The sequence below is a fragment of the Cynara cardunculus genome, assembly GCF_001531365.2.
Source record: "Cynara cardunculus var. scolymus isolate 2C chromosome LG 2, CcrdV1, whole genome shotgun sequence".
Classification (NCBI taxonomy): Eukaryota; Viridiplantae; Streptophyta; class Magnoliopsida; order Asterales; family Asteraceae; genus Cynara; species Cynara cardunculus.
The window spans coordinates 9,746,098-9,758,632 of NC_037529.1; the positions used below are offsets into that span (position 1 = coordinate 9,746,098).

General features: G+C 31.1%; 2 protein-coding genes across 2 annotated transcripts; one reads left to right on the forward strand and one right to left on the reverse strand.

The window, feature by feature from the left end:
• Positions 1 to 2,086: 2,086 nt before the first annotated feature.
• LOC112507467 (chlorophyllase-2, chloroplastic-like) lies at positions 2,087 to 3,512 on the forward strand. The gene is made up of 2 exons (XM_025112068.1): positions 2,087 to 2,376; positions 2,753 to 3,512. The coding sequence occupies exons 1-2, from the start codon at positions 2,128 to 2,130 to the stop codon at positions 3,455 to 3,457; spliced, it is 954 nt and encodes a 317-aa protein (XP_024967836.1). The 5' UTR covers positions 2,087 to 2,127; the 3' UTR covers positions 3,458 to 3,512.
• A 3,508-nt stretch (positions 3,513 to 7,020) lies between these two features.
• Positions 7,021 to 8,548, reverse strand: LOC112507289 (kaempferol 3-O-beta-D-galactosyltransferase-like). Its single transcript, XM_025111815.1, has 2 exons — positions 8,020 to 8,548; positions 7,021 to 7,931 (listed from the first exon to the last, which is right to left on the reverse strand). Exons 1-2 carry the CDS (start codon positions 8,534 to 8,536, stop codon positions 7,033 to 7,035), a joined length of 1,416 nt encoding a protein of 471 aa, XP_024967583.1. The 5' UTR covers positions 8,537 to 8,548; the 3' UTR covers positions 7,021 to 7,032.
• Between the last annotated feature and the right edge of the window lie 3,987 nt (positions 8,549 to 12,535).

A 12,535-nucleotide genomic window follows, 5' to 3' on the forward strand; every position in this document is an offset into this window, starting at 1 on the left:
ACTTGGACCATTTGGTTAAATATATTTCCCAGATGTGGATGAAACATCTAATTTGAGGCTATTTGCAACAGGACTCAATTTTTTAAATCATTAGAAATGACATTTGATTTGTGATCATGTGAGACCAAAGGTTTTTCCTGAGAATTGTAAGACCAATTCTCAATCTTTGTATTAGATCTACAATCTAAACAGTTATAATCACAAAATTGCCACGAGACTTCTCAATAATCACAAAATTGTCACCATACAACTTTAAACCATTAGATCATTATCTTATAAAGTTGATCAATGAACATAAATTGGCCTTACGGGTCTCACGAAAAACTCTTGGTCTCACATGAACCCAACCTTATGACATTTGCTTTGAATTCACACATATGAACAATGAGAGAATACAAAGAGTTGCCACTTGTGTGCTCTCCTTCACCTGACTATAACACTAAACGATGAAGTCAAATAGTGAACGACGAATGATGCAACATGAATATTGTCAGGTGAAATTCAAGTTATACCTAAGAACAATGGTCCCATGATGAGTCATAATAGGACCACTAGGATGTTGTGATCCCATGGAGCCTGTTTTTGTTTTGTTATGTAAAATAGATATGTAATTTGCTTCAATTATGTGTTGAATATTAACGACAAACGTATAGAGTGCCATTAAACACCCCAATATCAAATTAATTATGTCTCAATATCAAGATTAGGCGAAAATAGTTAGTAATAACATCATCTAGACACAATCATTAGATCAGTCTAATATCATATGTGATTTTTGAAGAAAATTGTAAATTTTTTTAATAAATTACTTCAATAATAAAAATTAAATGAAAAACTAAATCATGCTTGTTTTAAATGTCATAAAAATAAAAAATTGGAAAATTAATCATGCTTAAATAAAAATTGTAAAAAATTAAAAAATCTTAAATGCATTAAATAATCCTTATAGAAATAAATAAATTTCCATATATAATCCAGATACACAAATATGCCTTTTTATATGATTTTTAAGAAAGTTTTTATATAAATCATGATTCAAATAAATGATCGACTACGATTCATTTTTTTTTTTTCTTATTTAGATGATATCATTCAGATTTGAACCTCCTCTTAAGTGTTACAATAATAATTACCAAACTATATTTTTTTCTAATAAATACAAAACGTTTCTGTGTACATGGGCAGGGGCGGATCTAGCCCTTAAGGACCAGGGGGAAAGACCCTCAATCAAAGCCCAAAAAGTTTGTTGACTAGTTTAAATTTTCTATTTTTATCCTCGTATTACATGGTTTCCCCCCCAGTCCCATATGGCAATATGCTTGCCGCCCCCACTCCATTAATTTCCTGGATCCGCCACTCATGGGCAGAGCCAGCACTAGCCTAGTGTTAGCACCAACTCGTCCTGAAGTTTTTATTTTCAAAATTTTATATGGTCCAACATCTAATAACTATTGCGTCCATTTAAAAGACCATCGTCAACATATTAGACTCTCATATGCCCAAAAGTAAAAACCCAGAAGATAAGTGTCTCAAACTCTCACGTACTCAGCCCCCTTCTCTCTCTCACGCACATTGGTTATTAAAATCCTCATTGTTCCATTTCACATTAGCAACCCGATATTTGTTCCTAATCTCTTAGGTTGTCGTCCACTTTTCATTTGTTCTGTGGTGCACTGGAGGAGTTCTAATTGAATTGGATTTATATTTGTATAAATTTAGTTTTGATGGATGGATTTTGATTATCAGTTTTGATATTTTTATATATTGTTCAGAGATCTGTCCTTTTCGTATTAAAAAACAATTTTATTTTATGTGCACATTTTCATTTGGAGTTGTATGTTGAATTATCTCATTAAATATAAATTGGTATTGAGGACCACCCTTAACATTAATTCTGGCTCTGTACGAATTTTGTTGTCCTACAAAAATAAATTTTCAAATTTAAAGAAATCTTTAAAACTTTATTAAATAGAGAGAAATAATATTTCAAAAGTAAAATTAAAAAAAAATTAATCGTTTTTTAAACTTTTTGACCGGGTCTCTTCCCCTCTTTTTATAAATTGTCTCCGCCCCTGATCCCAACAAACAAAATTAAAATTAAAAAACTTGGAGCTTTGGAGGTTCGTGATGTCTCATTCTTCTTCAGTTGGCGTAAGTTCAAAAATAGATGTGTTCGGCATTGGAGAACATGAAATTAAGGTTGTAAAAGTAGCAGATGATGCAACGACTCCAAAGTCGCTGCTCATTTTTACACCATTAGAAGCTGGAGAATTCCCGGTACTGGTTTTACTCCATGGTTTTTGTCTCTACAACTCCTTCTATTCTCAGCTCAGCCATCACATCGCTTCCCATGGCTTCATCCTCGTTGTCCCCCAGGTTTAATCCTATTATATATATATATATATATATGTGTGTGTGTGTATATATCCTTTTGATTAATTGCATTTACTCCATCAATTGTTAATTGGTGTTCTTGGAGGCAGGTTCGTGTGGTTTTATACTTCCACAAAATCCAAATTCTTCAAAAACATTTTGGCAAACCATACAAACCCTAAATGTATTGCAATACATTTATATCGAACGTACAATCGTTTTGTCTAATAAACTTCAATCATATTAAGCATTTTATTAAGAGAATTAGATAGATACAATATGACATGATATAAGACCTATTTAGTTGTAGTGTAACATACCCTGCGAAACCCCATTGCACCTTAAATTCGTTCATAATTACTTATTTTCTTATTGCTAGCTTCGCGAACCATGGAACATGGAACAATTACATTTATGCACAGGATCAGATGCAACTGAAGAAATCGAGGACGTGGTTGCAATAAGTAACTGGCTACCAGAAGGACTTCAAAAGTTCCTTCCATCCGGAGTACACGCAGACCTAAAGAAGCTAGGACTCGCAGGCCACAACAAAGGAGGAAAAGAGGCTTTTGCTATTGCTCTTAATAAATTCCACACGAAATTGAATTTAAAATTTTCCGCCTTAATTGGAATCGATCCAGTGGATGGAACGGAGGTGGGTAAACAAACCCAACCAAAAATCCTCACTTATGTTCCACATTCCTTTAATCTTGGAATGCCAGTAATGGTTATTGGTTCGGGCCTTGGTGAAATAAAAAGAAACCCATTGTTCCCGGCTTGTGCTCCAAAAGGGGTGAGCCACGAGGAGTTCTATAAGGAGTGTCGTAAACCAGCTTGTTATTTTGTTGTGAAAGATTATGGGCATCTTGACGTGCTTGATGATGAGACTAAGGGAATTGTAGGGAAGTTTGCTAATTGTATGTGTAAGAATGGGAAATCCAGGGAACCCATGAGGAGGTTTGTTGGAGGGGCTGTGGTTGCTTTCTTGAAAGCTTATTTTGAAGGAGATTTTGGTTATCTAATGACAATAAAAGATGAGGCCAATGGACTTGTGGTGCTTCAGAAAGTTGACTTTCAGCTATGAAAGTTATGGTCAATTAATAAATACTCGACTTTTAAGTCTTGTAGCCATTTTCAATTATGCCTTTTTTTAACTTTGTCATTTATTTTCTGTTAAATTTTATTTGGGTTGGAATTTTAGCAATCTGATTGATGTGAAATATGAATAAAGAATTAGAAATTTCTATAAATTTAAAGCTAAAAAAAAACTCCCCATTTTGTAAAAGAAGTGGAAGGAATTTGATGTGTTTATATTATTGAATATTTTAATCATGTAATTCATATTAAATTCTCGAAATAAAAAAATTGTTGTAGTTGAATATAATTTAGTAAATTGTAAAAGGTATCGGATATGAAGGTTGGATTCACGCGAGACAAAATTGTTTTCGTAAGACACGAATTTTACACTTGAAATATTACAGCAAAAACACTGTGAAGGTTAATTTCATTTTTTAGTTACTTTAGAAATTATTTTTCCAAAGCAACAAAAGGTTACAAAAAACTTTAGTAAAAGGATAGTTTATGTGTAAAGTTTGTTTTCAAGCCAAAAAATTAGAAAAATAATTTAAAATGAACCTAATATTGAATATTTTTTAATTTAATTGCTTCGTCAATACGTTCAAAATGAACCCAATATTAAATATTTTTTGGATTTAATCTTGTATTCTTAAATATCGCTAATACGTATGAATTATTTTCAAAACTTATATTTTCTAGCATTATGGTTATTTATTTAATCTATAATTATAAAGGTATAAAATATAATTATTAAAAATAATTTGTAAGTTTTATAATATAAAATTAAATTAAAAAATATTCAATATTGCGGGATCATTTTGAACGTATTGACTAGATGAATTATAATAATGTACTTTATAAAAAAACGTATTTATCTATTTATTTTAATTAATACACGATTATGTGTTCATATAATAAATTGTAAAATAAAAAAGCAAGGAATATAAAGTAAATTAAACAATGTTATATAAAATGTAAAAATAGTTATTACATATAATATGGGTAAAATATTTCTACAGTTTACACCGTTATAATTATTTGTATAATTTATTTTATATCTCTTAATTTTTTTTTATTGTACAATTTATTATTAACACACTCAATCGTATATTAATTAAAAAACATAAACAAATATGTTTCTTGTTTTACAAATTACACCATCATAATCTTCTCATAGATATGTTTAAAATGAGTTCAACATTTAATATTTTTTAATTTTGATCTTATATTATTAAATATCATATATACGTATGAGTTACTTTTAAAATTTCCCTTTTTGACCCTTATGTTTATTTATTTAATTTTTTTTTTCATTTTACACCTTTATTATATAAACTTACATTTTTTATCCTTAAGGTTATTTATTTAATGTATTTTTTTTTATTTTACACCTTTATTATATAAACTTACATTTTTTATCCTTAAGGTTATTTATTTAATGTATTTTTTTTTATTTTACACCTTTATTATATTAATACGCATAATCTATAACTATAAGGGTATAAAATATAAGTATTAAAAATAATTCGTAAGTTTAATAATATTTAATAATATAAGATTAAATCCAAAAATATTTAATATTGATCTCATTTTGAACTTATTGACGCGACAATTATAATTTATAAAAAAAGAAACATATTTTGTTTATGCATTTTATTTAATATATGTTTATATGAAAAAACAAAATAAGAGGTATAAAATAAAATAAATAACTAAATATAAGGGTGTAAAATATAAATGTCACGCCCCGATTTTTTTTCCTCTTTCGAGTGTCGTGACGTCATTTTTAATAATTTATGCCATGAACAAAATACGAAGTTAAAACTTTCAAACATACATAATGTGTTTAACATAATTCATTACATAAGTGGGGAAACGTAAAATATTTTAACGTAATCAATGATAATTAAAATATCTAATCAAACATTATTCAAAACATAATCTTGTCTTTTTTCATTCAACTCGTTTAATGACAATTGACACCTGAGATATATACATGTATAGTATAAGCTAAACGCTTAGTAAATACAAAATGGTTTCATGTTCACATGTACATATAAACAGTGTTTTAATGTATTATAGTTATTATCTTGCAAATGAGGCATTGGCTCATCACTTTTCTTTGCGTATGTGGTGTATTCTATGGACGAGGACTCCAAGACCTCGGAATTGCAAGCCCTCCTTTCATGTCCAACCCACCCCGTACGGTGGACGAATCTTGTCGAATCATACTAGTTGTATATCATTTATTAGCAGTATTCACTCATTAATACAAATCTCATCGTAACATGCAACATACATCTTATGCAAGTGACAACATAAATCACATATGCATCATCGTCATCTTTCATTATACACATACTTGAATATTATAGTAATAATATCAAGTCATCGTAATCTTTATCATGAACATCATCTTTCATATCATGCATGTACTTGAATATCATATACATCAATACAATCAAGTTATCAGTATATGCATATAAACACACATGCAAATATCATGGATAAAATATTTTGTAATAATAATGTATATATCCCATAAAAATTGCATAATATACTTACCTTGAATCGTTAGTGTTCGATAGATTGTTTTTCTCAAAAACCGCAACCTACATGATAATTCATACCATTCCTAAGCATTTTAGATAATCGTAACTAAATTGATCATTATTCTCCAACAATCTTAGCACAACTAATCCTATCACTTTTTATTGATCAACCCCCGATATTACATATCTCATGTTTCGCTCAAATATTTTCTTGAGATATTATTAATAATGTGACGTCGTTATAATATTAATTGTTGCTCATACATTTTATAAAAATATGCAATACACTTCACATTTTTTTGAACAATAAGTATTTTACCAAAATAACTAAACTAAATAGTTTGCAACGTAAATAATGTTTAATGGTCAAAACGTCTTGTTCAAGATTTGCAAGTGAGTAATGATGACAACATGTCACACACATATAAATAACGTTCAAATCCATAACTTTAAAGTTCAACATAATTAATACTCGAAATAATGTTTAGAATACCAATTTTCCAAGTCTAGGGGGATTTCAGTAATCTTAAGAAGCCGAATAGCAAATGTATAGCTTTAACCAATTTCCCTAATTTAGAATATTCTTGGTACATTTCGTAAGTCAAATATTAAAACTGTGCTTAAAAGTCCAATCCTAAAACGTAAGAACATTTTGCTAATTTTATTAAACAATACTCAAAGTATTATAATAAAATCTTAAAAAAAAGTTGTGTTAGAGAATTTGTTGGTTGTAAAGGAGGTTACAAAGAGACTTCAAAAAGAACAATTGTACCCGTAAAAACGTGTCTTATGTGGTCTCTTTTCTTGTCCTTTTGGTACTTATTGACTTCTCATGTTATTGCTACTACTATTAACATCACTCCTTTGGTTTCAAAATTGACTTTTATAACGTAAACGAGGAACACTTTTAAAAATACGTAATCATATTGAACCAATTAAATTAAAATATATCGAAATTTTATATATTTTAGATTTATTTTATTCGATATATAATTATATAATTGATGAATAGGGATATATAAATAGATTTTTATGCGGCCGTGGTAACCACATCTACCAAAGTCTTAAAGTCCTGATCAGAACTCCCATTTGGCTCAACAGCCATATGAGCAAGCTCTTTCAACGGTTCAATCCTCTCATTCATCCTTGTCCGCGATCCATCCAGCGATAAGACTTGTTCCAAAGCAGAACGAGTTCCACGTTTCGTGAAACTCCCACCTTCGATTCTCACCCCGATCCCCCAAACTTCCTCGATCATCCAAGTATTGATCTGCTGGTCCCCGAAAAATGGCCTACATATCATCGGGACGCCAGCTCCAATACTCTCCAACACCGAGTTCCATCCACCGTGTGTTACAAACACCCCTATCGCGATATGCTCCAAGACTTGCACCTGTGGTGCCCATGGCACGACTTTCCCACTTCCATTCGCGGCTGTTCTCTCCAAGAACCCTTCGAGGAAATGCTTCTTGGAATCGTTGTTTATTGACCAAAGAAACGGGGTTTTAGTCTCTTCGAGTGCCTCAGCAATTGCGACTAGCTCGTGAGGCAGAGGCCTGCACACTGTGCCAAAGGAAATGTAGGCCACTGATCTTGGCTTTTGACTCTCTAACCAAGAAATGCAAGAAAATTCATCAACTTTGGATGGTGGGTTTTGTTTAGATGTTATGAGATTGAATGGGCCAATGTTGAGGAAGTTATTGAGTTCTGAAGTGAGGTTTCTGGTGAGATCCGGGTCTAGTTGTTGGAAAGAGTTTATGGGAACAGCAGTGGCTCTGGAAATGTTTCTTCCCATCTTATGCAGCGTGGTTGAGAATGGTGATTCGAGGTTTCCGAATAAGACTCCACTTGGTAAATCGGATAGTCGAATCCCCGGGAAACCGGGAACGAAGTCGACGATTTCGTCCTCATTAGGCACTGCTGATGAACCTGTGCATACAAATTACATAAATTTGTAGTACAATTTAAAGAAAGATGAACATGAGTACGTACGTTCAGATGTTGAGAATTAGCTTACCTTTGAGTAGTTCAGAACTTTTTGACCTAATGAGATCAGTATAAAAATGTGCAGAGAGTGAGCAAGCTCCGGCGGTCCAAAACGCCACCCAAGGAATGTTCATCTCCTCCGCCATGTCACCGGAGAACCAAAAAAAAGCATCGACCACCAGACAACTGACTTTCAGGCCGATATCCGCCGTGGCCACCTTAACAGCCTTCCTCAACTCCTCCTCCGCCACCGCCAGAAACAAATTGATAGCCTCTTGAGGCTTCCCGAGAAAAACATAACCCTCCGGTATGCCGTCCGATATATCAAAAGGCTTTATGTTGTGGCAGCTGAAATCGGAGAACAAAGAGCGGTTAGAATCGGGAGTGTTGAAGAAGGAGAAAACCACCGTAGGAGAGGCGGAGGCTAGTCTACGGACTAGGGTGAGGAGGAGAGGAGGGTGTGAGGAGAAAGGGAATGCAAAAACTGCAACATGTCTTTCCGGCCGTGATCCGCCATTATTGTGGTTGCCGGTGGTGATATCCTCCATTAATTGTAGAAAGGAAAGTGGTTGATGATTTGTTAAAATTGTACGTGAATTTAAAAGAAGGGGGGTTGGTTCATGAGTTGAATGGTGAGTTGAACAATGGTTGGTCGCATGTGACACCGCCTCGGCAGATGGGACTTTAATTTGCTTTTGAAAGGGAAGTTTTAGATCGAGAAATCCACCATTTTTAGCTAATTTTAATAAACTTTGATAAATAATATTTTAATAAATAAATGAAATATTTTAATAAATAAATGAAATATTTTAATATTATAATTAGTGTTCGAATCTTTTAAAATGAGAAATATGTCGGAGATGGATATAATTTTCTTTTGATTATTTTAACTTTTAGTTCACCATTTCAAAGAAATTTTAAAGAAGTTGTTGAAGATACTCTTATGTTTTGCAGTGTGTTGTCATGAACTAGCAACTGTTCCGGAATCACACCTTTTATTCTTATTTCATCAATGAAGTTAACATACATTAGATTTTTATTTATTTTAAATTTATTTAATTCATGTTTACTTTCTTTCTCTACTTGGGTATATTCATCTGCTCACGTGTATTCATATATATGGTGGACATGTATGAGACATAAAAACTTGGAACAAATGATTTTTATCCGTTCATGATGCCGGGACCCGTGTTCACAATGGCGGATCTGGGAATTTTTTATTATAATGTCACGTCCAACACCATAAATCACGATTTGTAGAATACTAAAATCAGATAAAAGCACATCATTAAGTTAGCATTTTTATTTATGTATATATAAGTGATATAATAGATACTTAAACTATATTTGTTATTATAAATATTGCAGTAATCACAACTCTTGTTAAAAAATGTATATTTGCATTTGTTTTGCACAAAATTTTTACCAATTGGTTGGTTTTGATTTCAACCCTAGTTATAGATTTCAAAGCTCCATCATTCTTTTATACATCCATCATCTTTTTCCAAATTATCATCTTTCTACCAGTGTGAAATGATGAAAGTCAGCCATATTTCAAGATTTAAGGAACATTCAAACATCATGTTGTCAAGTCATCATTCTTAATTTTACTTTTAACTTTGAACTATGACTTTCACCATTTGGTTGGTTTTGATTTCAACCATGGTTATAGATTTCAAATAAGATTATCCAAAATAAGACAACCCTATGAGGCAAACTCCATGATTTGACACAAAAACATTCAATTGACATTTCTTATACACTTCACTTTTTAAGTTAAGTCTCGATTTAAGTGACCAAGTCTAAAAGTTAGTAAAAATAACAACAACCAAATGTTGCCTACTAATCTTAAATTTGGCTCACACTCATACCAAAAGAGGTGCTTAGATTATAATAAAAATAGAGAGAAGAAAAGAAATATTAGCAATACTTTTATTAAAATAAAACTAGAATCTGTCACCACAATGGTGAGACTGTGGGCATAAATCTTCTTTATACATACATATATACATACATACATACATACATACATACATATATATAAGGAAAACCTTGGGGTATTGAGATGACATCATGAGAATTGAGTATTCTCAAATGATAAATTGTGGTTGAATTTTAGTTGTCCCACATTCGTGAAGAGTTGAAATATTTGAACAAAGAGAAGTGTATAAGAAATGTGGATTGGATGCTTTTGTATCAAATCATGTGGTTTGCATCTCAAGGTTGTCTTATTTTGGATGACACTCTTTGAAATTTATAATCATGGTTGGAATCAAAACCAAACGAATGATTAAAATTATAGTGCAAATATAAAAGTGAAACCAAGGATGATGACTTGCCACCATGAGGTTCAGTTGTTCCTCAAATCTGAAATAAAATTGACTTTTTTCATCTCATATTGATAGAAAGATGATGGATGTATAAAAGCATGATGGAGCTTTGAAATCTATAACAATAGTTGAAATTAAAACCAATCAATTGGTAAATTTTTTGTGTAAAACGAATGTAAATGATATATTTTTTTTTCTTAACAAGAGTTGTGATTATTGTAGTATATTTCATAATAACAAATATAGTTTAAGTATCTATTATATCATTTGTATATATATAAAATGAAAGTGTTGACTTAATGACGTGTTTTCATCTCATGTTAGTATTCGCAAATCGTGATTTATGGTGTTGGATGAGAGCTATAAATATAAATACAATTCAGAGTTTTCAGACACATCACACTTCCACTCGAGTCAAGAGTTTACGTTTTTTCTTAAATTGAGTTCTGATCACCGCACAATACATGGTATCGAACACTATTTAATACAAGAAATATATATATATATATATATATATATATATTAAAAGAAGAACCAAGAGTATTGAGGTGGTACAATGAGAATTGAGTATTGAGGTGTTTGTGACATGTGATTAAGTTTGAGATATCTCACATTGGTGAGAGATTGAAAGATTGGAATAGATTGGAATAAGAAGGTGTGTATAAGAAGGAAGGATGAGATTCAATGTGTCAACTCATGAGGTTTAAATCATATGGTTATCTTATTTGCATGACCTTATTTTTGCAAAACAAATGTTATATTGTGTTAGCTCATGAGACTTGAGAGTCATTAGGTTATTTTATTTGGATGACCGTAATTTTGCAAAACAAATCTTATTATATAAAAATAAAAAATGAATTGTGTTTACAATCATCAATATATATATGTGTGTGTGATAAAAAATGAATTGTGTTTACAACCAAGAGGTAATTAGGTATCTATATATTAAAGTATTGGTTAATTGTGGTTGAGTTTGATATATCCTACTTTGATGAGTAATTGAAATATTAGAATAAAGAGACATGTATAAGAAAAAAAAGAATGAAATTCATTGTGTCAACTCAAAAAGCTTGATTCATAAGTTTATCGTATTTGGATGACTCTCTTTTGCAAAACAAATCTTATTATATAAAAATAAATTGTGTTTACAATCACCAATATATATATATATATATATATATATATAATGGTTCAAACGAGAACCGCTATGATTTATGAGAATGCGAGAACAACCCAATAACCTCATATTGTGATAAAAAATAAAATTAAAAGATTTTTAAAATTAAAATTGAAATTGAAAAAGATTTAGAAAAAACCAAAATAAAAAGGGTAATAATGGAAATGATATCATCAAATCTTTTAAACACGGTCATTATTATCATTAACCTTATCATTATCTAGTAAACAGTTAAGAATTCAAGGAGACTCATAACTTCAAATCACAAAACAACCGACCGAAGCAAACCTTGATCGACGGTGATCGACCAAGAACAAGCAACTCTAATCGACCAAGAACTCTAATCAAGAAGCCATTGCATGCAACAAGCGGACAAGAAGAAGAAGTTTATTCAATGTATCTTTCAAAATTACTCGTTTTGAACAAGTTTTTAATTGATTAGTTGTGATACTCATGTGATATCAGTGTCACTCCATTTGATCATGGTTTCAATTGGTTATGTTAGACATTATCACAACGATTTCGAATGGCTTCGATAGATTAGGATTATACTAGGTGTGATAATCATCTGATATGGGTGTGATAATCATGTGATATATGTGTGATAATCATGTGATATGGATGTGATAATCACCGTTATACATCATTTAGGTTATCGTTTTGGTTGATAAGCTAAATTTTTGGTGTAATCACATGATATTGGTGTGATAATCATGTGAGATGTGTGTGATAATCACCATTATACATCACTTGTGTTATTGTTTTGGTTGATAAGTTAAATTTTTTGGTGTAATCATGTGATATGGGTATGATAATCACAGTTATACATCACTTGGGTTATCGTTTTAGTTGATAAGTTAAATTTTTGGTGTAATAATTATGTGATATGGATGTGATAATCACCGTTATACAACATGGGTTATCCTTTCAGTTGATAAGTTAAATTTTTGGTGTAATCATGTGATATGTGTATGATATAGAGAAGAAAAAAACTAACAAGAGTAAAACGTGGAAACGTGATAAGATAATTATGGTTAATT

Coding starts and splice junctions, on each gene's coding strand:
- LOC112507467 (XM_025112068.1), top strand. CDS start 2,128: ATGTCTCATTCTTCTTCAGTTGGCGTAAGTTCAAAAATAGATGTGTTC. Junction 2,377..2,752: donor TCATCCTCGTTGTCCCCCAG/GTTTAATCCTAT, acceptor TCTTATTGCTAG/CTTCGCGAACCATGGAACAT.
- LOC112507289 (XM_025111815.1), bottom strand. CDS start 8,536: ATGGAGGATATCACCACCGGCAACCACAATAATGGCGGATCACGGCCG. Junction 7,932..8,019: donor AAGTTCTGAACTACTCAAAG/GTAAGCTAATTC, acceptor TTGTATGCACAG/GTTCATCAGCAGTGCCTAAT.